This window comes from Lipotes vexillifer, unplaced genomic scaffold, assembly GCF_000442215.2.
Source record: "Lipotes vexillifer unplaced genomic scaffold, Lipotes_vexillifer_v1.1 scaffold740, whole genome shotgun sequence".
NCBI classification, from domain to species: domain Eukaryota; kingdom Metazoa; phylum Chordata; class Mammalia; order Artiodactyla; family Lipotidae; genus Lipotes; species Lipotes vexillifer.
Window position 1 is genome coordinate 2,448,425 of NW_006778610.1, and position 25,476 is coordinate 2,473,900.

Below are 25,476 nucleotides of genomic sequence, written 5' to 3' on the forward strand. Positions count from 1 at the left end.
TGAATATTTGAAAGCGTAATCACTAACTGACAGTTCTAACCCAGTGTTGCCAGATTCCTGTGTATTTTGATGGAGGTAGAGGTTGAGGGCAGGGAGGTGAGAGAGGATTAAAGCACGAGGGGACCCGAAGAGGAGCCTGAAACATGAAAGCCCACTCTGCAGACCGCATGGCGTGGCCGGGCGGCACGTTGTCTCAGGCTTTAAGCCACACACAGCAGAGCGGCACCACCAGGTGGTCCCATATTGCAGCCAGACAAGCAGACAGGAAGCCTGGAAAAATGGATGTGAGCATGAGATGTTCACTTATCTACACGACCTTCCCTCCTGCTCACCTCTGCAAGGCTCTCCACGTTCCAGTGTGCATTCGGGTCATAATTCCTGATTCAGAGAGTGGATACAAAGCCTGGTTTGAGACTTAAACATTAGGTAGCACTAGCTTCCTTCGGACACCTGTCTGTCTGGGTCTAGGGCTTCTCTGAGCAGTAGCAGGCTCTCCTCTCCCCCACCAGTCAAGGAGTCCAGATCATTTTCCTAGCACTTCCTCTCTTTCTGTTCCGTGTCCACCTGCCCTAGTGGCCTATGAACCCAAGCCCTTCTGCCAAGACTCTCCTGTGGGGCTAGATCCATGGAGCAGCCGAGCCCCAGGGACGTACTGATCCCTACTCCAAAACAGACCCTCTTTCGTATCTCCATTAGCCACCGAAACTGACCCCTGTGCAACTTGCTGCCTTGACAGCGGGGCCACAGATACTGCCGAAGCCATCCTTTATGTATGTCATTTATGTCTAAACTTGAATCATGTGGCTCCAGACCCCATTAACAGGTAACGTCAACAGCAGTGTGATAAAACAGGAGGTCCAGGCCACCCTGCACCTCTCAGTGCTGGCTGTCGTCAGTCAGCAGTCTGCCCCTCCTCAGCTGGCCCACTGAGGACAGCTTTCTTGCTAAGGCTCTTTCGGCTGCAGGCGAGAAGCAGGAACAGGCCGCAGAGCAGCAGCAGTGTTCGGATAGTGAGGAAGACCTGGCTATTGTGGTTACTTTATCCTCTGGCCCATCAGGCATGGGCAAGACCAAGTCTGAAAGCCAGTCTCCGTTAGAACTTGACTTCAATCTCAGGTGCAAAAAAGATACCTTCCCCGACCCAGCCTCCAGCAAATGGGGAAACGGTCTCATCCTGAATTGACCTAAAACCTATTTTCCCTTACAAACCACATTTAAATTAAGAGACCTGCGAGGAAGCGCTGTATTTCACTTTTTCCAAAGACAGACTAGCTTGTGAGAACAAAAGACAGAAGATTTGTCTTAGCAAATCACAGTTGATAACCAATTCTGCCGGCAGTGTGGGGAAGACTCCTTTATTATCTCATCAAAGAAATGTTCATTATTATAACCTGTAGTCAACAACAGGAGCCGACTCGATTGAGAAGACATCAATACTATTACCATTACAGGCTGTATTGTGTTATACTGATGGGAACTGAGGGGAAGGTTCTGGAAATATTTGGGGTAAAGAACATCCCCAATTTGCCTGACCACATCCAGTGAAGTATGTGTGGTAAAATATTTAAGATGTGGAATGTAGTCAAAGTGCAAAGATTTTCCACTCAGATGGGATATCTATCTATCTATCTATCTATCTAGATAGATAGATAGATAGATAACTATGAATTACTATGGTAATTCATGTTCCTTATAGTATATCTCTTTGTGCTTACTTCAATTTAGAAAGATTTCACACAGACAGTACCTACCAGTTACTATTGTTGAATATAGGTTCATAGGCTTTGGAAATGGACTTCTCTGTGGTAGGTGAGCAATGGCTAATTAACAAAATACACCAAAAATACACTCCCGGAACACAGAGAATTAGTTTAGGTGAAGATACTTACAGCAACAAGGCTGTTTAAACCACATACGGATTTATTTTAACATAACGTCCTCCTTGCACATGAGAGAAGAGGACAGAGATCATGAATATAATTTTTCATCTATTTAAAATACCGTGTTTTTATTTTAAGTACTTCTTTACCCTGAAGATTAACTGATAGCAACTCAGAAAGCATCATGGAGCTACTGGAAATGAAGTTTGGGTCCTCTAAAGCAATAGATCCCTCCCTCCTCCCCACCCCCTCCACAAACCTTCCCTCCCACCTTGCATATGCTTTCAGCACTGGACTCAGTTAAAAGGGAACCACGTGTTCTCGACAATTTGGCTAAAAAGGTTAAAGAACTCCATAAAACAACATGAAAGAAATAACACATCCTTCTCTGACACAGAAGTTCTCAAAAGGGTTACACACAGGCCACCTGTGTGAGACTCACCTGAAGATGCTTATTTAAAAGACGGTATCACGCCAAGACGCACTGACTTAGGGGGCTGGGAATCTGCATTCTTAAGAAGCTGTCCAGTGTATCATCAAGACGCTGGCAGGCAAGGACCACTGATTTACCATAAATTGCCATGTGTCTGCACTCAGCTGCTGGCCCCTACTCACCAGGTGGACTCCCATGTCCTGCTGCAGCTGTGGCAATTGCAAAAGCAGAAGCAGGCGAAACAGAGCAGTGGGAGTTGTCGGCGGTCTTTCCTGGTTATTTCAAAAGAATGGAAATGGCATGGTGAGGCAGTTCGATAATATAACGTAATAAAAATTCTCATTTTCATTCCAGCACTGGATGAATGCAAATACCCTGCATTGTCCTTATAAATAGGCAAATAACAAGATTCTATATTAGCAAGTCCATTCTAGGTATAGCCCCAAGAGAAATGAAAGCATACGTCTACACAAAAACTTATACGTGAACATCCATAGCAGCATTATTCATAAGAGCCAAAAAGTAAAAACAATCAAATGTCCACCAACTGGTGAAATGATAAACCAAATCAAAAATTCTCATACAAGGGAATAGCATTTAGCCACGAAAAGGACTGAAGTACTAATACATACTACAACATGAATGTACCTTGAAAACATCATGCTAAGTGAACGTCAGTCATAAAGAGTCACATGTTGTATGATCCCATTTACATTAAATGTCCAGATTAGGTAAATCCATAGAGACAGAGAGTAAATTAGTGGTTTCCAGGGGCTGGCGGGGAGATGGGAATGGGGAGTGACTACTAATGAGTACATGGTCCCTTAGTGGGGGAGGTGATGAAAATGTTCTGGAATGAGATAGTAGTCATGGCTGCCCAGCCTTGTGAATATATAAAAAACCCACTGAACTGTGTATTTTAAAAGGGTGAATCTTATGGTATGTGAATTTTATCTCAATGTAAAAAATATTTTTAAAAAATATTCTACACTTTACTGATGGAATTTTCTTCTCAAAATACCTTTAGAAGCAGAGATGGGTTCTTAAATCGAAGGATGCACTCAGCACCTTTTGGCAGCCCCTCTCACGCAGGTACTTACACACAGCATTTGCTAATCTTGCTGACAACCTCACTGTTTTTTTTCTCACTCAGGCTTTTAGTGAAGATAGCTCACTGTGATTCTGTGATTTTTGATTAGTTTGCCCCTAAAGTTTTATAGTCATGCTTAAAATAAATAAGAGGGGAAGCAAAGAGCTGCTTAATGTGCCCAAGCATGAAAGCAAAGAACAGCTCTACCCTCTCCTTCAGCAGTAGCCTGAAAACATTTGTGAAACAAGGTGGCAAGTAGACAGATGAACAGGCAAAATTCAGCTACACAGTGAGAAAATGTGTGATACTGTCCCCATTTGGATCCACCATATTATCACAGATTTTGGCTTTCTTCCTGTATTGCTGGGATTTAGTCAGATCAGGAAAGAAACAAAGGACTTAGTTAATCCACAAACAGGATGAGGATTTCCAAATGATGTTTATATAAATTTAAAAAATTTTTTAAATGAATATAAACATATGAAAGAGACTGTACTAAAACAGAGCTCTAATAATAGTAACCAAGTGGACAGCATTGAATCTTGCCTTGGTAAAGTTTTGCTTTCACAGACTTTGGCCCCAAACTGTTACAGGTTTAATGAACTCAAGGGAGTCTGTCCCACGTGACAATGGTCAAGGAAGCTGCCAAGGCTTGGACTGACCAAGCCTCTAACAAGAGTAAAGAGATTTGGCTGATTCCATAGTAGTCCTATAACAAGCCAAGGAATCTAGCTTGTTACCTTGGTTTTTCAGAGCTATCCAAATGTCAGGGTGACCCATGACTGACCAGGAGCCCCAGAGGGCTAATATCCATCAGGACAAATCTGCTGACAACAGTCTGACCCAGACTAGCTTCTCTTGGAGGTGATGACAATGAAAGCAGCTTCCACCACAAGGCTAAGGCTGCAAATGAAATGACCATTTGGAGCCACGCACTCTATCTTTTGCTAAACTGCCTAACTTAAAGCAGGAGTATGAGGGTCAGAAAACGTCTACGTTTTACATGGGTTACTTAGGGTGAATGTGGTTTCATAATTGAATAATTTTCCCTTCCAACTTGAAATAATTGGCTTGAGGAGAAAAGAAGAAAACATTTCTAAAACAACTGTAATTTGGATATATTTATTTGAGCAATGACGAGATAAAAGATTTCTGTCTTTTGCTCTGACAGTCTTCCCTCCAATTAGAAAACATTTGGTATATTCTAAAACAAATTATGGGATAATGTTTTATAATTTTCATAACTATAGAAAAGATACCAGATTCTGCCACTAGCAATAATGAAGATTGGAGCTCCATGCAACTGGACTTTATTTTAGCTGAAACAGTGTTCTTAATAAGGTCCCCCCCCCGACAATTCTGTGTCCCAGATGAACCTATTTAATACAGACTACACTGGGATTCATGGTATGGTATCAGAGTCTGGGAACATTTTGGTAAAACCAGCACTGAAATTCAATCAACTAGCAACTAAGAACAGGCTTCTCAATTCAGGTTACTCTACACAAAGTGCCATGCAATGATGGGGTCAAATAAATATTGGTTATACTAGTGACATACTCTCTAATCATTTATTTTCTACTACTTGGTCCTACAGTAACATTTGCTTCCCATTACTTTTCATAACCGAGACTAAAAATATTCGGGGAGGGAAACAGTAAGGCAAACAAAAGATTCAGGAGCTAGAATCACCCCTCGCTTGCGTGTTTCTGAGTCCCTTTCTGAGCACTCACCTCCGGGCTGGCGGTAGCGGAGGTGCCGAGGAGTTGAGGGTGACCTGCAAGGTGAAGGTTCGGTGGCATCTGCCGCGGGGGAGCTTTCCACTCCTGCTCGGTCCACCGGCGCAGACTCTAGCACTGCTGCTTTAAAACATCATGAATTTTAACAACCAGGCCATGAATTCAAGAGCTTCAGTATCATGCATGGAAACACAAAAGTTCATTATGGATAATAAGCATTTCACGTTAGTCTATATTTTTAAAGGACTTTATCACGAAATCAAGTCACTCTTCCTGGCGGAATGTTAACGACACAAAGTCTAACTGTGGCTCATCTCCACACCTGTCTTGCTGACCCTGCTGAGCCTGGTTGACCCTCCCAAGCCCCTTTTGTTCAACACAACAGATGTTACTGATAAAAAGAAGAGGATATGCAGTGGCTTCCCAGCCCTCCAGAATGTTTCTGCCTTCTTGGAGTGGGAAAAGAGGGACTTTTTCCAGATGGTAAATGAAAATTGGGACTTCATTAGTTCTTTGCCTGGGTTGCTCCCTTAAGACAATTCAAGGAGCCCCCCTGCCTAAGGATCTACAGCTGTACTGTCCAAAATGGTAACACGAGCCAGAAGTGGCTATGTAAATTTAAATGAAAACTAAATTTAAGTGAATATTTCACTTCCTCACTTGCACTGGCCACACTTCAAGTGCTCAGTAGCCATGTATGGTTAGTGGCTACAGTACTGAACAGCATTTCCATCCTCCCAGAAAGTTCTATTGGGTAGCCCTGTCCTAGAGCTACAGAGCAGCAGGAAGGACGTGGAAATTTTTACAATGAACAGTTGAGAGATTTTAAAGGTAATCTGTGCCTCTTCACTGCAGCTAACATCCCATGAGTAAAGGAAACAGTCCAGAGTCACATTTAAGCTATTACCACACCCCTTGCGCTAGCTTAGTAACCAGGTAAAATTACAACTTTGTGTGTGTTCTTTTCAGGAAAAGCACTACAAAAATTTCATAAATTTCCAACAACTCTTCCATTTCTTTTTCCTTGGGCTTTTCATCAACCGATAAAAGCTGTGTCACCTCCACTAGTTTTCCATTTACCCCTGTCAGCAGAGCTACTCTCAACTCAACTTCCTTTACCATTCCATTCAAGATTTCACTCAACAAACTTGACAAAATCCCTAATGACTTCACATAAAGCCATTTTTACACTTGCATGTGATTTACTCCCCTAGAAATATGGCCCCACGTCAGCTCTTTTGAAAAACAAAGGGGCCAGGGAAGGGAAATGGTTAGAATCTTTCCTCCAATAACATAATTACAGTCAAGCTGGCAATGATGCAGGATGGAGACATAAAAATCAGTGCTTAGCTGTTAGTTTTATTATTTTCTAAATAACTCCCTCAAAATGCAGTAATAGAAGGCATCTGCTTTGCAAGAGCAAGCAGAATATCAAATGTATGTCCTTGGTCTGATTCAACCATTCATTCCTCTGAGGCAAATGAGCAAATCATTTAAGTCAGCAATTACACTGAACCCAAAACACTTCCCAGAGAGAGAGCTGGACAGGCCCCGAAAGTCCACTGAAAGAACAGGAAAGCACAGAATAACACTGTAAGCAAACGGACACCTACAGAGAGGAGAAACCATGCCAGCACTGGGTGGGGGCGGGGGGGGGAGGGAAGAAGCGTTTCCTTCTGGCAGGTTCACTTTCAGTCAAGTTCCATGCAAAGCAGCTTTGCCTGCAGAACGAGTGGGCAGATGTGGGCTCAAAACAAATGCTAAAATTGGGAGCACTTTCAGCCCACAGGCAGGCAATTTTCAAACTAAGAATACAGAAACAGACACTAGTGATGTGGGTCGTGCAGCGATGCTTAGACTGGTTGCACAGCCATGGCCCAAGAGAACGCTGATGGGGTAAGAGACCCAAACACAGTGAGTGAGCTGCCCCTTGGCTCTCCTTTCTTGCCTGCTGTCGGTTATGTTTTTTGTTGAGATCTCACCATTGGGTGGAATCTGGATGTGAGCTGGGCTGATATTTGTGCTTTTTAGAAGGACCCAGGATAGCAGAAGGTGGGGACTTCGTGGCAGGAAGAAAGAGGGGCACTAATGAATGTTGGGTGAGCCTGGCACAGATCTGGGGACTGGGTGGGGGTGAAACCAACTGCATTATTTTTCCCTCCGAAGTTCACAGTCTTGCTCATTTTGAGGGATATTTCCTATTTCTCTTCTTTCCCTTCATGTCATTTGAAGTTCTCTTGCCAGGAAATATTGCAAGGCTGGCATTATAACTGCAATGACAATAAAACTGGACAAAGGTTACTAGCATTTTTCAAAGAGGGTACCCTGAAACTGTCTAGCTGGACAGCAGTGAGGGAGACCCATGACCTCAGTATGGGCCTAATGGTGAAGCTGATCTCGTGCAATGAGGTTTGTGGAGTTGCATCCTGAGGTGAAAAGCAGAAACTACAAACTCTTGGCACAGGGCTTCTTATTCAAGTCTGCCAGCTGTCTTAAGTGTTACCATTATGCAAAGCACACGCAAACATCTTTCAAATTAAAGACAGATCATTGTCTCCCTTTACTTTGCCAACTGGAATTTTCAAGACTAGATAGCAGAGTTAATACGGCAGCACTCTTGGCTTCTGTAGACATTCTGTGCATGCGCGCGCACACACACACCACACACACACACACACACACAGCTTGTCAGGCTGACACTGAAGTAAAGTGTTTCATCCATGACTTTTCTAGAACTATTCATGATCAGTATTGCCTATATACCAATGCAAAATAAAAGGAAAAATTAGATCTATAATTCCTTTGTTTCACCTTTTCAGAAAAATGCCAAAGAGCTCCCTAGACCCTAGTATAATTCTAAGGTTTCTATTCACAGTGTCTCCTTTATGAGGATCCACAGGATAAATTATTCTCAAGTCTCAGGAGCAAGAAAAGATGTGCCTGCACACCAGTCTATTCTTAGCTTTCAATATGAATCACATAACTGATTACATTCAGAACCAGAATCAGAGTGACTTTAGGAACTGCAGAGGACCACACAGTACTCATTTGTTCACTAACCATACCCATGGCCTCATACGATTTTCCTCCATTGCCTGATTTCCTTATCTATTTTAGTTTTAATCCAGTGTACCATGTGCCTCTTTGAACTACCATCTTAAATACTTTCAAGAACAAAATGGGAAGTAAATACATTAAAAATAATCAGAAGACAGCTACAGAAAGAGAAAAAAAAATCAAGATGCTGGGCTTCCCTGGTGGCACAGTGGTTGAGAGTCTGCCTGCCAATGCAGGGGACATGGGTTCGTGCCCCGGTCCAGGAAGATCCCACATGCCGCGGAGCGGCTGGGCCCGTGAGCCATGGCCGCTGAGCCTTCGCGTCGAGTCTGTGCTCCGCAGCGAGAGAGGCCACAACAGTGAGAGGCCCACTTACCACAAAAAAAAAAAAAAAAAAAAAAAAACACCAAGATGCAATGAGGTGGCCAAAAACAAAGTGTTTAATAGAAGGAATGCTGGAGGGGGGCGGAAATCATGGTAAAAATGAGAGATAAAGGGGCACATATTAGTGGGTAGACGTGACTAAGACACACAGGGCAGAGGAACGGGCATCTCTGGAGATGAAGTTGGCTCTAATGGGCTTCAACAAATGCCATGGGCCACACATGGACACAACCCTGGAATGTCCCCACCTCCCACAGTGAGAGGAGCTCTGTATTTAACCTTGACCTGGGAACTGCAAAATCATATTTCTACCCTGCGAACCATGTGGATAAACTGACCCTTGAAATTCTAACTGCAAATCATCTGTTAGGGGAAAATCCAGTGGAGAAACACAGAGGCACTAAGCCCTCAACTTTGGCTATTTCTCTAATGTGAGAAAGAACCTACTATTTCTGCCACACCGTTATTCATGGGCCCTCTCCATCTGCTGGGCCCTGGTCGGAAATGATCCAAGCTGCTACATAACAAGCTCTCTAGCTGATGCTAGCTGTGCCCACAATGATCCCTGATCCCACCTCTGCCCAACACCTACACTGACAAGTCTTTGCAGCCTTTGTCAGTGCATTCCCTGGGAGCTTGATCTGGTTCTTTCTCATTTATCTTGGTCTCCCCAAGTCTAACCTTTTTCCAGCTTATCATTCCTGGGGAAAAACTACTGATTCCTACCAGTGATCACACCTCTATCTGAGATAGCAGGCCAAACAGATGTTACGATATGGCATTGGACCAACGCTATGCACTTTGGGCTTGGACTTCAAAGATCAGAACTAGGGAACTTGGTGACCACTGTGGAACAATCCATGTGTAAGTTAAAGTGTAAGAATTAATCAAGATGGGTAATGGGCAGCTTGACTGAGGACCTTTAGAACTACGACACGTACTTAGTCTATAATGCAGAAAGGAATAGATTTTTCGTTTGCTCCTCTATTCAAGAAAAAAGTTAATACCTATACTACTAAGCATTAGCCAAATTATAATGCAATCTCTGGGAAATTGCAAAAAAGGAGAAAGATTCTCACCGTACTCCTGTTAGGAGGCCACTATCAAAAGAAAGGAAAATATTAAGTGTTGGCAAGGATGCAGAGAAATTGGAACCCTGTACACTGTTGATGGGAATGTAAATGATGTAGCCACTATCAAAAACAAAAATTTCCTCAAAAAATTAAAAATAGAATTACCATATGATCTAGCAATCTCACTTTTGGGTATATATGCAAAAGAATTGAAAGCAGGATCTTGAAGAGATAACTGCATACACATGTACACTGTAGTATTATTCACAGTAGCCAAGAGATGGAAGCAACCCAAATGTCCATTAATAGAGGAATGGATAAAGAAAATATGGAGTATATATACAATGGAATATTGTTCAGCCTTACGAAAGAAGAAAATCCTGGCACATGTTACAGCGTGGATGAACCTTGAGGACATTATGCTATGTGAAATAAGCCAGTCACAAAAAGGCAAATACTGTGTGATTTCACTTATATGAGGCATATAAAATAGTCAAACTTGGGACTTGCTTGGTGGCGCAGTGCTTAAGAATCCACCTGCCAATGCAGGGGACGTGGGTTCAAGCCCTGGTCCGGGAAGATCCCACATGTCGCGGAGCAACTAAGCCCACGAGCCACAACTACTGAAGTTTGCGTGCTACAACTACTGAAGTCTGCGTGCTTAGGGCCCGTGCTCAGCAACAAGACAAGCCGTCACAATGAGAAGCCCACACACCACAACGAAGAGTAGCCCCTGCTCACCGCAACTAGAGAAAGCCTGCACGCAGCAATGAAGACCCAACGCAGCCAAAAGTAAATAAATAAATTTTTTTTAAAAAGTAATCAAACTCATAGAAAAACAGAAAGAAGACGGTGGTTGCCAAGGGCTGGGGGGAGGGAGAAATGTGGAGTTTTTCAATGGATATAGAGTTTCAGTTTTGCAAGATGAAAAAGTTCTAAGTATGTACTGCACAACAATGCGAATATACTTAACACCACTGAACTGTACACTTAATGGCTAAGATGGCCAAAAAGAAGGAGGAGGAAGAGGAGGATTCTTCAGAAGAGTTTCAAAAAGTTTACTAGATGCTAGAAAGCCCCAGGAAGACTAGTAGCAGGGTTTCCTCTACAGAGCTGCACATGGCGTCAAAACTGGACAAAAGCAGTGGTCACTCCTGCTCTCAGAAATGGGTTTTACCACTGGGGGTTACCATCAGCCCTGTGCTCATAGGTTCTCTTTGCCCATAAGTTTGACTGTTTCCTCTGTCCAACTGAGACAGGAAGGAAAAGGGCAGAGCACAACCCTTAAAAGAATGACACAACCACATAGAAGAACAGGATACCACAAAAAACAGTTAGAACCTACTAAGCGCAAGATGGTGGAAGATCCGACTCCCAGGAGACCTTGAGCCTCATTATACACTCACTGTAATGCATTAACACACTAAATGACACACCCACCAGTGCCATGACAGTTCCGAGGCTGACCATAAAAGGCCAAAAAGTGGGCGGTGGCCCAATTCCTGGAAATCTCTGCTCCTTCCCCAAAGTAGCTGGAATAATCCTCCCACTCATTAGCCTATGAAATTACCCAGCCCATAAAAACTAACGGCCCCAACACCAGGGGCCACCTCTCTCGCCTTCTGTCTATGGAGTGTGTATCTCTCTAAATAAACTTGCCTTCGCTTTACTATGGCTCACTCTTAAATTCTTTGTTGCGCGTAGCCAAGGACCCTCACTTGGTGGCCTGTCCCAGGGACTCACTTGAGACCTGGGACAAGACCATCCTCCGGTGCCCCATTTTTTCCCCACAACACAACCCATTTATCCATTCTTCTTGGCTCATGTCAATGACACTTCCTGATTCTGCTCAAACATTATCTTCCCTGCTTTTCACCTTCTGGAGCACTCCATCTATACCTCTTGTACCATCTGCCCTTATACTTATGTTTTATCCACCTTCTCCAGGGAACTATATATAAGGGGACTGGGAACCACCTTATTTACCATTATGGACCCTGTAGCACAGCAACCTGCACAGAGAAGGTGGTCACACAATGACTCCTGAACAGACCTTACTGTGTTCTCATCCCAGCCTCAGGGGCAGTCAAACCAAAGCCTCAGAGTCACAAATGTCTGGCACTAAAATGCTTATTCCTAAAGCTCTCCTAACTCAAAATAACATGAGAAACCAGACTTACCTCCAGATTTCCCCTCTCCTATTTAATACAATCCCATACAGGAGGGGGAAAGAACTTTCCATATTCTGAGACATTCCTGTGCTTCCCAGGGTGCTCTGGCCCAGAGGGGAGGTTTGAGATAAGCCACCCAAAGTCATTCCCACCATGGAGATTCCCAAGCACTGGCCTGGATCAAACCCCAGATGCACCTGTCACCTTGTGCATCACCTCATTATTCCCAAGAAAAATCCATCCTGATTCTACTAAAGCTTGTTGTTCTAACGACTTTTTAATTATCTTCCCCCTTTCATCCTCCCGAGTTGCTAACGTGTCAATTTCAAGAATTTCTTGTTTAAATGGGTGCTCCTTTTGAGGATGATAACTGCTCCAGTTAAAATTCCATTAAATACTTCACTCAGAAAGCTTATTTAAGCGATCTGAGCTAGAAACTACATAGAATCTTGAAGCAGGTAGAAAAGCAGGGGTCTATGCTTCCATCTGGGTGATCCTCTTTAAAATCTGGACACTCTGTCTAACTTATTGCCCAATTTTTTATTATGTTATCAGTAAAGAAATCAGTTACTATATAGTAAAAAAAAAAAAAAAAAAAAAAAAAAAAAAAAAAAAAAAAAAAAAAAAAAAAAAAAAAAAAAAAAAAAAAAAAAAAAGCTGTTTGCTAACTTGGTCGTGAAATCTTTTTTATTTTCATCACAGAAACACTGGATTATAAAAGAACAAGGATCACCTCCTCCAACCCCTATGCTGTACCAAGCTGAGGAGGGTTGGGAGATGTGCCACAGGAATCCTTGATTAGTCCCCTGAGTGTTTTGCTTGATTTATTCATTTAACAAAAATTTACTACCTGCCAGGCACTGGCCAAGGCACTGACAGTACAGAGGTGAACAAGACAGACAAGGTTGCTGATCTCATGAGCTTATATGGGAAGACTGTCCAGGCAGAGGGATAAACAAGTGCAAAGGCCCTGAGGCAGAAATGACCGAGGTGTTTCTGAGACACAAAAAGGAAATCAATGTGACTGTAGCCTAGCAGATGAGGGAGCATGGCAGGAGCAGGGGTTAAAGAGAGAGACAGCATCGAAGCAGATGAGGGAGCATGGCAGGAGCAGGGGTTAAAGAGAGAGACAGCATCCAAGTCTCATAGGATCTGAAGGCCTTGGGAAGACAAATGTGCTTTATTCTAAGTGTGATAGGAAGTCATTAGAGAATCTGATCAGGAAACCAGATGATCTAATTCACATTTTTAAAAACCACTTTGGTTGTGTCATGGAAAATGAACACTGTCTCAGACTTAATTTTTCTCCCTATATCTCTGTTGTAATAGGGAGTGTTGCCTTGGAAACTAAACTAAAGAAGTCATCTTAATGACCCAGCTTCCAGGCTAGGTTGTCACATTAGCAGGGAAAGGCTGGAAGCAGTACAGGTGCTTAAGGTAGACACTGGAGGAGGAAAAGGCTCTGAGGCTCAAGGTCATGGACGAGGACCATGGCAACCTATCTCTATGCCAAATATCATGCTATGCTCTTTAGCCAACCAGCCTTAATTCCACCAAGAACCTTCCAGTGATAACACTTTAGATGACACCATTCTTCCATAGACAACTGACTGCAATTAGCCTTTTATCATAGAAGGCGGCTAACCTTGCTCTCCTTCCACAAGGCTAGAGGGAACTACAGGAATTTTCTCTTCTAACTAGCCACTGTATTCCTTCTACTTTCTACGCAGAAGTAGGAAAGTTGTAAAGAAAGGAAACTAGGGCTCCAGAAGGAATGGTGGGGAAACAGGGAGCCAGCAAATGCGGGGTATGGCAGCTGGATAATACCTCTTTGAATACTTCGTTTTAGCTTGTTACACAGATCCACGCGGGGGTTAACTACATGCTCTTCTACAGATCCTGGGCTTTGTTCTGGAGAAGAAAGGCCTCGGCTAAGATCCAGCGGTACTTTACCAGTGTGTGGTGGTGGGGATGCAGCAGGGCTATGAGTGGTGGTGGGACTGGTGGACGCCGAGGAGGTGGTCAGGTCCAACGCTCCTATCCTTGAGTTCAAGGGAGAAGTCAAGGACAGCTTTCTGGCCCTCACTGGGGAGGACGTTCTGGACACAGCCAGTGGTGGTGGGGAAGAGAATTTGCGGCACAGGCGCGGGGATTTGCCATCCACCAAGTGTTCACCTCTGCTATTCTGGCTGGTAGCGAAAAACAATTCCAACGACCTAAAATAAGAGCAGAAGCTATTAACAGGTTGTAGCCAAGTGAAAATGAGTCCCCTGATGTCATTCAAGAACATGCTCCCTACATTAAAAGGCCACAATATCATCACACTTCTGTTGCTGGATTCACCTTCATTTAAATGCTGCATGTATACCACACATTTGCCAAAGGAACACAGACACTGTTTAGGCTTAGTCTAATCCCCTGCTACTAAACTGTGGTCCAAAGACAAGTAACACTGGTAACGGGCTCCCCTCCAGACCTACTGAGTCAGAGCCTGCAATTTAACTAAAAAGGAGAAAGAAAAGCCCCAAACAATAGAGTTATCTTCCAAATATTCACAGAGCAAGCAAAGGCCACTTGGAAACTTCAACTGCTTCCCTCAAGAGCTTTCTGTGACCTCGACTCCCCGCCTTCTACTGGCGGGGCCGGGCAAGTTCAAAGGCAAGCCAGTGCCCTGCAGAGCAGGGCTGCCCATCTGCATGGAGACCCAGGGACCAGGTGGGCCACACTTTCATCACAGGGTAGTGCCAGGCCTACCTGACGGGAATAGAGGTGAAAGGCCTCTTGTATATGTCAGAAAGCTTCCCCAGCACCACGGCTGCCGTTGTGAAAATCCGATAGGTGTGCAGAAAGGTATTGAGGAAATCGATACTAAGAAACCGCAGGTCTGTCAGTCGCTCCAAGAGGCGCTCCACGCTGGCATAACGGATCTGGGGCACTTTGCAGGAGTTGAGTGTTTTACTGAAGCAAATGTCAGTGTCATCCTTGTGAAGACGGGCATCAGACCTACGCACAAGGCAGGAACATGAGGACAAAACCAGGGCGCGGCTGCCTCTCAGACCCTGAGTATCTCAATATTTGTAAATATATACTCGTGTCTGGGCTTCCCCTTACATCTGATGAAAGATGTGATAGGACATATTACATACAACAAAGCAGGGCTGTAAAAACATCAAACGTGCCATTATAATTTAGGAAGTTCAGAATTAATTGTGGAGACGTTAATAATTCATTTCACTCTGTGAATTCCTTCTGAAAGGGAGGAAAAATAATTTTCTCTCTACCCTCCTGAGTTGTTGGCTGAGACCCTGTGATAAAAGACAGATTAACAAGAGAAAAATAAACAAGTTTATTAACATGTATACCTCACGTATACATGGGAGATAACCAGGGGAAAATGAGAAACTCACAGAGGTGGCTTAGAACTCAGACTTAAATACCATCTTATAGGGAAAGGGAGGTGGGGGGTATGTAGGCCTCTCAGGGGAGAGTAAATGATTTTTAGGAAAGATGAATGAACCCTTAGAATAGATGGAAGGTATGATAGTTTGTGACAGTTTGCCTGGGTGTGATGTCAACATCTAGTCTCTCCTGTGACAACTGTCAATCTTCCATGGTTGGTGAAACTCCTGGGAAGGGGATTTATGACAACTGAGTTCCTTTTGGAGAATCTGTCTTCAGGCAGACAAGAATAATTCAGAAAAATCCTCTCTCTGCATTTGCTGTTTTTCAAGTGCCTATAACTCAACATAATCAATATGCCACAGTGGCATATTATAGGGTGGCATATTCTGCTACCCTTCACTTCTTTCTCTGGTTCAATCATGTTTTATTAGGAAATTAAAGCCAAAGCCCTATTTAGGACGGGCACTGCTTATGCCCTCAAATCAGAATATCAGAAGTGTGGTTAAAAAGTAGCAGGTTGGGGCTTCCCTGGAGGTGCAGTGGTTGAGAGTCTGCCTGCCGATGCAGGGGACACGGGTTCGTGCCCCGGTCCGGGAAGATCCCACGTGCTGCGGAGCTGCTGGGACCGTGAGCCATGGCCGCTGACCCTGCACGTCCGGAGCCTGTGCTCCGCAATGGGAGAGGCCACAACAGTGAGAGGCCCGCGTACCGCAAAAAAAAAAAAAAAAAAAAGTAGTGGGTGACGTTCTCCCCACAGAGGGGTGGGGAGGAAGACGAGACCCAAATATCACTGCTGTTATCTGTGGTTATTTCTTTTTCTCTCTTCTAATTTTGTACATCTGTGCTTTCCCCCTTTTTTCTTGATTAAACTAATAGATTATATTATTAGGTATTTTCCCTCTGGAACTAGCTCTTTGATTGATCAATTCTACTGTTTTTCTATATTTTAATATATTAATCTCCATTCTTATCTTAGTTATTTCCTTCCTACACTTTCCTACAGTTGATTTTTGTCATTCTTTTTCTAACTTCTTGAACGTTAGAAGAATGCTTAATCCATTTCATTCTTTCTGGCTGATAAATGCATTTAAGGCCAACCATTTTCTGATTACAATTTAATCCATAAATTGTGTGAAATGTTGTGTTTTCCTTACATTTTCAATATTCTGCAATGTTAAAAATGTCTTCATAAAAAAAGTAATGGCTGTAATATAGGCAGTCAACTCTTCTAAAGATTCCCCCTGAACAGTGCCCACCTGCAGTGCTGGGCTTTTCTCATTCTCTAAAACCTCCCACCTGGCTCCTCCTCAACGCATCACCCTGAGGCCCTCGCACTGGAAGCCTGCGGCAGCCTCTCCAGGTGGACAGCAAACTGGAGGGAAGATTCACACGGCAGCCCTCAATATCCTTGGCTGTGCGCAGAGCCCTCAGCCCATGGTGCACCTTTGTTAGAAAGGGCAAAAGAAGCCGGCCAAGTTCATTAGATGAAAAGCTTGGAAGCTGAGGCTGAATCCAAGTGGGGCTCAAAGAAATGCATACCTTCGCTAGGACTGCCCGTAGCCTTCACATTCCCATCTGAGACCCCATGTCCTCCTTCATGGCAGCATGTCAGAACAGACAGTCAATGAAGTCCTGGATTTCACCACTTGATTAAAGGATACACTACAGGGCCAGTGATGTTCAATGAGGCAGCTGCTTGCTAAGAATCAGCTGGCTTGTTGTGAGTGCCCTTAATTAGCCCTTTCAGCACTTCAAGGGATTTTAAGTTATATATTTATTTTCTTTGGGATAAAAAGAAATCAATAGCTTCCTTAGCTTGCTCTTGGAACCGTTCCACCCCAAAGTAAGCTCAGGGCAGATGGAAGGACTTCATTTGCAGACTTGAAAGAGCATTTTAAATGAGCAGCTTACTTCTGGTGAGGAACTAAGGATGGCCTGTTAGTTTTAGTCACATCACTGATATCGAAAATACATAAGTGCATCTTTTGAGATTCTTGAAAATCGCATGGCTCTTTTTTGCACTTAGTATGTGACCCTCAACCAACTTTACTTTTCTGGTTCTTAATCTTTCTCATTTGTTAAAAGACCTTAGAAACTTTTATGAATCAACCAGTCTGTCTAAGGATGGCTAATCGAGGTAGTCACTTTTTCTCCCACCATTTTCCCACCTAAAATCTCTATTTTCTAAGAAAACTGGTTGTGTCATGGAAAATGACACAGAAAACTGAGGGCAACTATTACTAAAGGAAAGCAAGCATTAGCCTATATACATAAAGCATAAAACATCACTTAAAGGTATATAATCACCTAATAAATGTCATGATTTTGCATTCTATTCGTAGTTTTGAGCTTTGCATCTTTTTTTTTTTTTTTTTTGTGGTACGCGGGCCTCTCACTGTTGTGGCCTCTCCCGTTGGCTCCGGACGCGCAGGCTCCAAACGCGCAGGCTCAGCGGCCATGGCTCACGGGCCCAGCCGCTTCGCGGCATGTGGGATCTTCCCGGACCGGGGCACGAGCCCATGTCCCCTGCATCGGTAGGCGGACTCTCAACCACTGCGCCACCAGGGAAGCCCATAGCTTTGCATCTTTTGACTATAATTACTTTAACCAAACACTAGGAGGAAAAAATATATTGTAGCCAACATGAAATTGAAACTGACTAATTGCACCACTGTCCTTCAAAAATATTACTACAGGTTCATTTTAAGTAAAGAAAAGAAATTAAATATTAGTAAATTATTTAATTTTCTTTTATTACATTGAATGAAATCTTAATTTCCTAAGGGACCCTCAAGAAGATACAATGCATTACTTAAGCCTCCTATGATAATAACAACTTCTTTTTGGTAAACACTTAAAAAAGTAATTTTGAGACATCAAACCCAAATCACCTATTGTAATTAGTAAGTTTTAAAAGGAAGTGAGTGCCTGCAAAGTAATGCCATTAGGGTAGGATAATTTTTTCTTTTAACTCTGTAAAACATCTTCTTTTTTTTTTTCTTTTTTCTCATTGCATGTAGCCAGAGACATGTGCAAGGAGGCAAGAATACAGAATTTAGGGTAGAATAGTGCCATGGAGGAGACTATCAGAAGGAACAGAGATTGCAAAGTCATCCTCTTTTCTCTGAACCAGGCTCAATGAAGCAGGGAAAAATAGAAGGAAGAAAGATATGAAATCCATGAAACTCTGCCTTGGGAATATATCTAGTATAGTACAGATAGGCATCCAAACATGTGCGGCTCCAACAGGAAATCCCTACAGGTTTCTGTTCTCCCAGGAGACTGGTTCCAACTCATTGCAGTGACCCTCCCTGTGCACCCAAACGCAGGAAAGTCTTGGTCTGTACAGGAGGCAATTATATCAATACAAATGAGATTGGATATGGGCATTAGTCAAACTGCCATTACAGAGGAAAGAAGATGCATTCAGGCGCCAGCCGTAACTTGGGCAGGCACAAAAATAAAGTTTTTCTCTGTACTAATTTTTAAAGTGAACAAAATGTATACATAGTGGGTGTGCAGCTGCCCGAAGGTTTAGGAGCTTATAACTTGGCCACCAAGTCCAACTTATTCTCATTCTAAAGCAGATTGGACTTTCATGGCTGTCTAAGCTTCACGAAAGTACTCTTAATAAGGAATTAAGATAATATATATTATTTTGTGAAAAATTAAAATAAGAATACTATGGTAGAAAACTAATAAGAAAACTAACCTGGTGATGTGAACTTAAAAATTAAGTCATAATTTGAAACTTTTGACTTAATATTCCATACTTGGTTTTAATTTTAGTATTGTACATTTTTAACTGACCTGTTTTTTTTAAAACTATACTAAATTAAAAACCTAGAAAACTGAATGCTAAAGGAATCTTTGCCCAAGAGTCTTAAAATGACCCTACTCAAAATATTTTAAAATTTGACTAGCAATTTAAAACAGTATCATCCTTTTATATTTTTTCTGTAGTAATTATGGCACTAGTATAATGTACTCTGCCTTCATCTGATACAATAATTAATAAGTTTTAAAGTTTATACCATTGGAATGATGCTAATTATAATTAATACCTATCAGAAGAGAAAATTTGATGTTTCTTTGTCTTAAACAGCTCAGACCTAAAAAAAAATCCACATAAAAAGGCATGGAAGACAAACATTTTCTTAGTTTCATGTAACTTTTTTGGAAAGATATAACAGGACTGCTTTTAAAAATACATTTTATTCTTAGAATTTGGACTGCAAATAACCAAAAAATGAGAGTAGGGAACAATTTGGTTAGCTTGAAAAATCCTCCTGAAACAATTTTTGAATTTGGAAACAAAAAAGTATGTAGAGACAAAAGCATTAATATAGAGAGCTATGGCATGCAGTTATTGATATAACTTCTCATTTTAAAACTAGTTTCCTTAGTGATCATATTAAATTATAGGATTTGCTTTTTTTCTGTTTGTATGTTTTGTTTTGTTTTTTCCAGTGTTGATCACTTTTTTTTTTTAACATCTTCATTGGAGTATAATTGCTTTACAGTGTTGTTAGTTTCTGCTGTATAACAAAGTGAATCAGCTATACATACACATATATCCCCACATCCCCTCCCTCTTGCGTCTCCCTCCCACTCTCCCTATCCCACCCCTCTAGGTGGTCACAAAGCACCGAGCTGATCTCCCTGTGCTATGCAGCTGCTTCCCACTAGCTATTTGTTTTACATTTGGTAGTGTATATATGTCAATGCTACTCTCTCACTTCGTCCCAGCTTACCCTTACCCCTCCCCGTGTCCTCAAGTCCATTCTCTAGGATTTGCTTTGTTAACAAAACATATAGAGAGCAGGATCGCAGGCCTGGGCAATAGCCTCTGGGACAAATCCATATACAGGCTGTGGATAAATGGTACCATGGAAAATCCAGTTAATTCATGTTGAGTGTCTTCAAAATCTAAATGTACCTCTACAACCAAATCTGACTAATATGATTCACACCCACTGAGAAGACAGCAAAAGAATCTGCCAAACTTTTGTCCACCCTCTGACACATCTGGCTATCACAACTTTACCTATTGAACTTGAAATTTTTAAAAACCTTTTTATTTTATATTGGAGTAGAGTTGATTAACAATGCTGTGACAGTTTCAGGTGCACAGCAAAGTGACCCAGCTACACATATACATGTATCCATTCTCCTTCAAACTCCCCTCCTACCTAGGTTGTTACATAATATAAAGCAGCGTACCCTGTGCTATATATGGTCCTTGTTGGCCATCCACTCTAAACACAGCAGTGTGTACATGTCTACCCCAAACTCCCAATCTCTCCCTTCCCCGCACCCTTCCCCCCTGGTAACCATAAGTTAGTTCTCTAAGTCTGTGAGTCTGTTTCTGTTTTGTAAATAAGTTCATTTGTATCACTTCTTTTTAGGTTCCGCACGTAAGCGATACCATACCATAAGAGATTTCTCTTTCTCTAACTTACTTCACTCAGTATGACAATCTCTAGGTCCATCCATTGAACCTGAAAATTTCGAAAGGCTTTTTGTACAGAGGAAGGCATCTGAACAGTATGGAAAACTATTTTTCTATGCTGTGAGTCAATAAACTATGAATCTGAAAAACCACTGTGATAGTCTTATTATTTATAATGGCATATCATGAATTATCAATCACATTACTGTCAAACGTATTCAGAGTAGGAAGCAGAAGCCTACTGAAACAATATTTTATTCAGGGTTTTACATTCTCTACCAATTTGATCCTGATTAAAATGTAAGACAAAGGATTTTCACACTTACTTAATCATATGTGGCACAGAAACTTTGGAATTTTCTTCAAACACTATAGTCATTAAACCATTACACCGTATGTTGTCCACACACTGTGAAATTAAAAAACAGACAGTTAAAACCCACATGAAAACCTAGGCGGAGCATATATTCCCAGAATTATTTATAATCACAAAACAATTTAGTTTCTCTTTTGTGCACATATGCACACACACGCGCGCACACACACACACACACACACACACACACACACAGAGGCAGGGAAACATTACACATTGATGAACAGATTCAATATCCAAATACCAAAACTGTGCACCTGGCAAATGCCTGAGGATGGATATAAGGGCTACATTTTCCTAGAATGTGTTTCCCAAGGATTCTGAGCACAATGTCACATGGGCACAATTCTCTGGCAGTCCTAGCACTACTTGAGAAGTTTACACCTCTAGTGAGGTATAAACTGCCTCTGCTATATTCATTCTCTGCCCTAGGGGGTGGTATGGGGCAGGCAGAATAGAAATGGTGGCTTGCTTGGATGGAATTCATCTTCTCTCTCACTAGTAAGCTCTGTGCCTGCTTCTCGGTGCTTTTTGCCAATAAATTCCCACATTTTACTAGCTTCTCTAGCAGTTTCTACTGGCACCGTGCTAGTTCGGTGAGGATGTATTGTATAATTTCTCCTGTTTCTGGCACACATAAAGCCCTGTTCATCTCCTTTCTCTTTTCTTTCAGGAAATTTTGCTAATTTTCTCTACCTTTTTAATTTATATCTATGCCTTATCAATTCAAAATTTCCCTTTGCAATTACTTTGGGTTAGAGAAGGATTTATTTTGAGATTTAAACAATCTTTAAAATCAGAAATTACTTTTAGTTACTAGGATACCATGTAGTACTTTATGACTGTAATTAAATGGTGTGAAGACGCTGATTGCCAAGTGATTTCACAGAGCTCTTGAACTCAGGGTTTATCCTAAACCCCAATGTCTAATAAAAGAATGAATATGCATATAAGAAACTTTGGGTCACTGGCATCCCCTAACTATTGATCCCCTATTTAGCATATCAGCCATTTTCATGCTTGTTTTTCCTTAAAAATTTGTTTCCTCATGTCTTATGCCGTTATTTCAATGACCAGGTATAGAGGATCTCAACTTCTGGGAATAAAGTAGAATATTTTAAAGTTCCCCTCAATTCATTTCTTGAAGCACCTGGAATCTGGAGTTATCTTTTTATATGAATAATTATGGTAATCTAACTACAAATTAGGTTACATGTGAGTTTATACTATATCTTATTCCCATAGGTGGATTACAAAAATACATATAGTAAGACAAAGTCAAAATTAGTAAGAAAATTAGAGAGGATCTGGATAAAGGGTGGAAAATAATAAGATGAAGCCTGGGATCAATCCACCACATGTACTTTATGTTGAGAAGTCCCAAACACTTGCTATACACAGTCCTCAAAATTAGCTGAGCTATGGAACAGCCAACTCAAAGGGGGTCACATGATGAGCTACAAAATTCACGGTTTAATAGAAGCTCAATTCATCTTAGTCTGAGTCCAGAGGAAAATTATCTCATGGGTTCTCATAAAGAAAACACTGAATAATGTCACGAACATTATACTCAACAACATCCTTAAAGTAATCGCAGTTTTTATCAAACCATTTCTTATAAACTCCCTCAACACTGGATGAAGAGTACAGTTCCAGACTAACCACTCTGTGGTGGGCCCCAAAGAATGGGGGCCTGCCTTTGCTCATCTGGTTCCAGGCACAGATTTCACTCTCTTCAGAAAAGGGTATGTATAGGCTGCTCTTCTTTAGGCTAAATAAATGCTGCTCCTCCTATCAGTTTTGAGCAGCAGGAAGTTGGACATGGTATTCTTCCATGAGTCCTGAAACTGCAATATCCTAAGTTAGTATCCAGTTGTATGGAGTCAATGTTTCCACCAGTGAACCAAGCTACCAGTAGGTGGGGTATCCTCTTAGGCCTCAAAACAGCCACAGGACCTCAAAGAGAGAGCTCTCAGTCAGGGCTAGATGAAAAGAGATGCCAATGACTCCATTTCTAAGCATGAACAAACAGGGGAAAATGAAGAGATGAGGCTGGCTGGTGTGTGCGTTTATAATGGAGAAGACAGTAAGAGAGAGGGGGCCCGGGTTTGATCCCTGGTCAGGGAACTAAATCCCACATGCATGCTGCAACTAGGAGTTTTCATGCCACAACTAAGGAGCCCACCTGCTGCAACTAAGACCTGGCACAACAAAATAAATAAATATTTTTTAAAAAGATGAATAAGGTAAACTACTTTAAATTCACTTTCCTAATTCCAGTGGGAAAATGGATTAACATTATCCCTGTTGTTATCAAACTATGAGTGTGGGGTTTGGAGGAATGGGGAAAATGATTGTATGGGGACAGATACTGCATGCAGACAGGGAAAGGAAGGAGGGGTTAAGTGATCCCTCACCCCAGTGACATTTCTAGCTATTCCTTAGACTTTTCACTCTCACTGTTTCTGAGCAGAATGAGGATGCCACTTGGGTAATCAACACAGGAAGTGGGAGGGCAGAGATGGTGTTTGGTAAGAATTGGGGCAAGTATATAGGGTTCCTTCAGTCTTCTTTAACAGTCTAAGCAATAATATAGGTACACAGACAATAGCCTTAGGATGACTTAGGGCTACAGTTTTCATGTTTCGATTTTCTATTTGGTTCTTTGATCAGTCTGGTCCTTTTACACAGTGATCTTTTCTTTCCTTCCTCCTTCCTTTCTTCCCTTCCTCCCTTCCTCCCTTTCATAGCTTTATTATATTTTAAACATTCTTTTACACAGTCTTTTCTAAGTTATCACTCTATTATCTGAAGTTCCAGCAGTGCTAATTATACTGCTCACTATGTCTTCTCTCGCTCTTGATAGAACGTTTACTCACGAGATTTGTAATTTTTGATTTTGAGCACCTTGTCATGAGCCCTGAACTGTTGAGGTGTTGCTAATGCAGTGACTTTGTGTTTGCTTCTACCAAGCATTTTGGGTTAGCAACAGTCCAAATATTATATTGTTTTTGCATTAATTTCTCAGTTTGGAATTTTCACACCATGTGAATACTGTAACTCTGAATTTCAAATCCACAGGCCAGAAACACATTTGTTTTTCTCAAAGGAGCTTTTTAAAAATTCATAACTCAAGGGGCTTCCCCGGTGGTGCAGTGGTTAAGAATCCACCTGCCAATGCAGGGGACACAGGATAGAGCCCTGGTCCGGGAAGATCCCACATGCCGAGGAGCAACAAAGCCCATGTACCACAACTACTGAGCCCGTGTGCCACAACTACTGAAGCCCACACGCCTAGAGCCTGTGCTCCACAGCAAAACAAGCCACCGCAATGAGAAGCCCGCGCACCGCAACGAAGAGGAGTAGCCCCCGCTCGCCATAACTAGAGATACTGAGCCCCCACAACTACTGAAGCCCACACGCCTAGAGCCTGTGCTCCACAGCAAAACAAGCCACCGCAATGAGAAGCCCGCGCACCGCAACGAAGAGGAGTAGCCCCCGCTCGCCATAACTAGAGAAAGCCCGTGTGCAGCAACAAAGACCCAAGGCAGCCAGAAATTAATTAATTAATTAATTAATTAAAAGAAAATTCAGAACCCAAGACAAAGACAAACTTCCTTATGTCTTTCCTGGCCTAATGGGTTTTTTGAGTTCTTATTTCATGGAGGGGGCAGCCTTCCAATGCCCAGGCTTCAAACAAGGGCTTCAAACAAGGATCTCAATTCCTTTAAGGGGCCCAAGGCTAACCCGCGCTCCTTTTGTTAATACCCCTCGGGCGTGGGACCAATATCCAAACTAAAATCATTCCCAAGTCTCTATGTCTTCAGTTTACATGCTGTCTACCCTGACTTTAAGTTCCCTTGCTATTTCTGGCAACTAGAGATTTCCCTTTATATCTGTAAATATTACCAATGTATTAAATTTTTTTATTATACTGATTTTATGTATTAAACATTTCTTGTTTGTAGCTAGAAGGGATCTAAATTGGTGCAGTCCTCCATACTTCCAGAATTGAAACTTGGGATAAGTGTTTTAGATCCAAAAGAGAAGATTTATGTGACCACTTTTGAACATCTTATTATTCAATGACAGATCTCATTCATAAATCTTTCTGATTCATTGTGTCAAGCATTAAAATTACTTTCAAGAGGAAGAAAAAGAAATTTTCACTTACACTTAAGTTTCAGGAGAAGAAAACGTACATGTATAGTTCTTTTGAACTATAGCTCAAAAGACCATGTAGGGGCTTCCCTCGTGGCGCAGTGGTTAAGAATCTGCCTGCCAATGCAGGGGACACGGGTTCGATCCCTGCTCCGGGAGGATCCCACATGCCGCGGAGCAACTAAGCCCGCGTGCCACAGCTGCTGAAGCCCACGTGCCTAGAGCCCATGCTCCACAACAGGAGAAGCCACCACAATG

The 25,476-nt window shown here is 42.1% G+C and overlaps 1 protein-coding gene across 1 annotated transcript in view; it reads right to left on the reverse strand.

Annotated features, from left to right (window-relative positions):
• Nucleotides 1–25,476, reverse strand: part of RASGRF2 (Ras protein specific guanine nucleotide releasing factor 2) — a 230,889-nt gene that overhangs the window by 89,896 nt on the left and 115,517 nt on the right. Inside the window, exons 13-17 of the mRNA XM_007451722.1 lie at nucleotides 21,008–21,090; nucleotides 14,582–14,830; nucleotides 13,655–14,043; nucleotides 5,137–5,262; nucleotides 2,496–2,585 (exon numbers count right to left, since the gene is read on the reverse strand). Of these exons, the coding sequence (XP_007451784.1) occupies nucleotides 2,496–2,585; nucleotides 5,137–5,262; nucleotides 13,655–14,043; nucleotides 14,582–14,830; nucleotides 21,008–21,090 (937 nt within the window). The remainder of the gene's footprint in view (nucleotides 1–2,495; nucleotides 2,586–5,136; nucleotides 5,263–13,654; nucleotides 14,044–14,581; nucleotides 14,831–21,007; nucleotides 21,091–25,476) is intronic.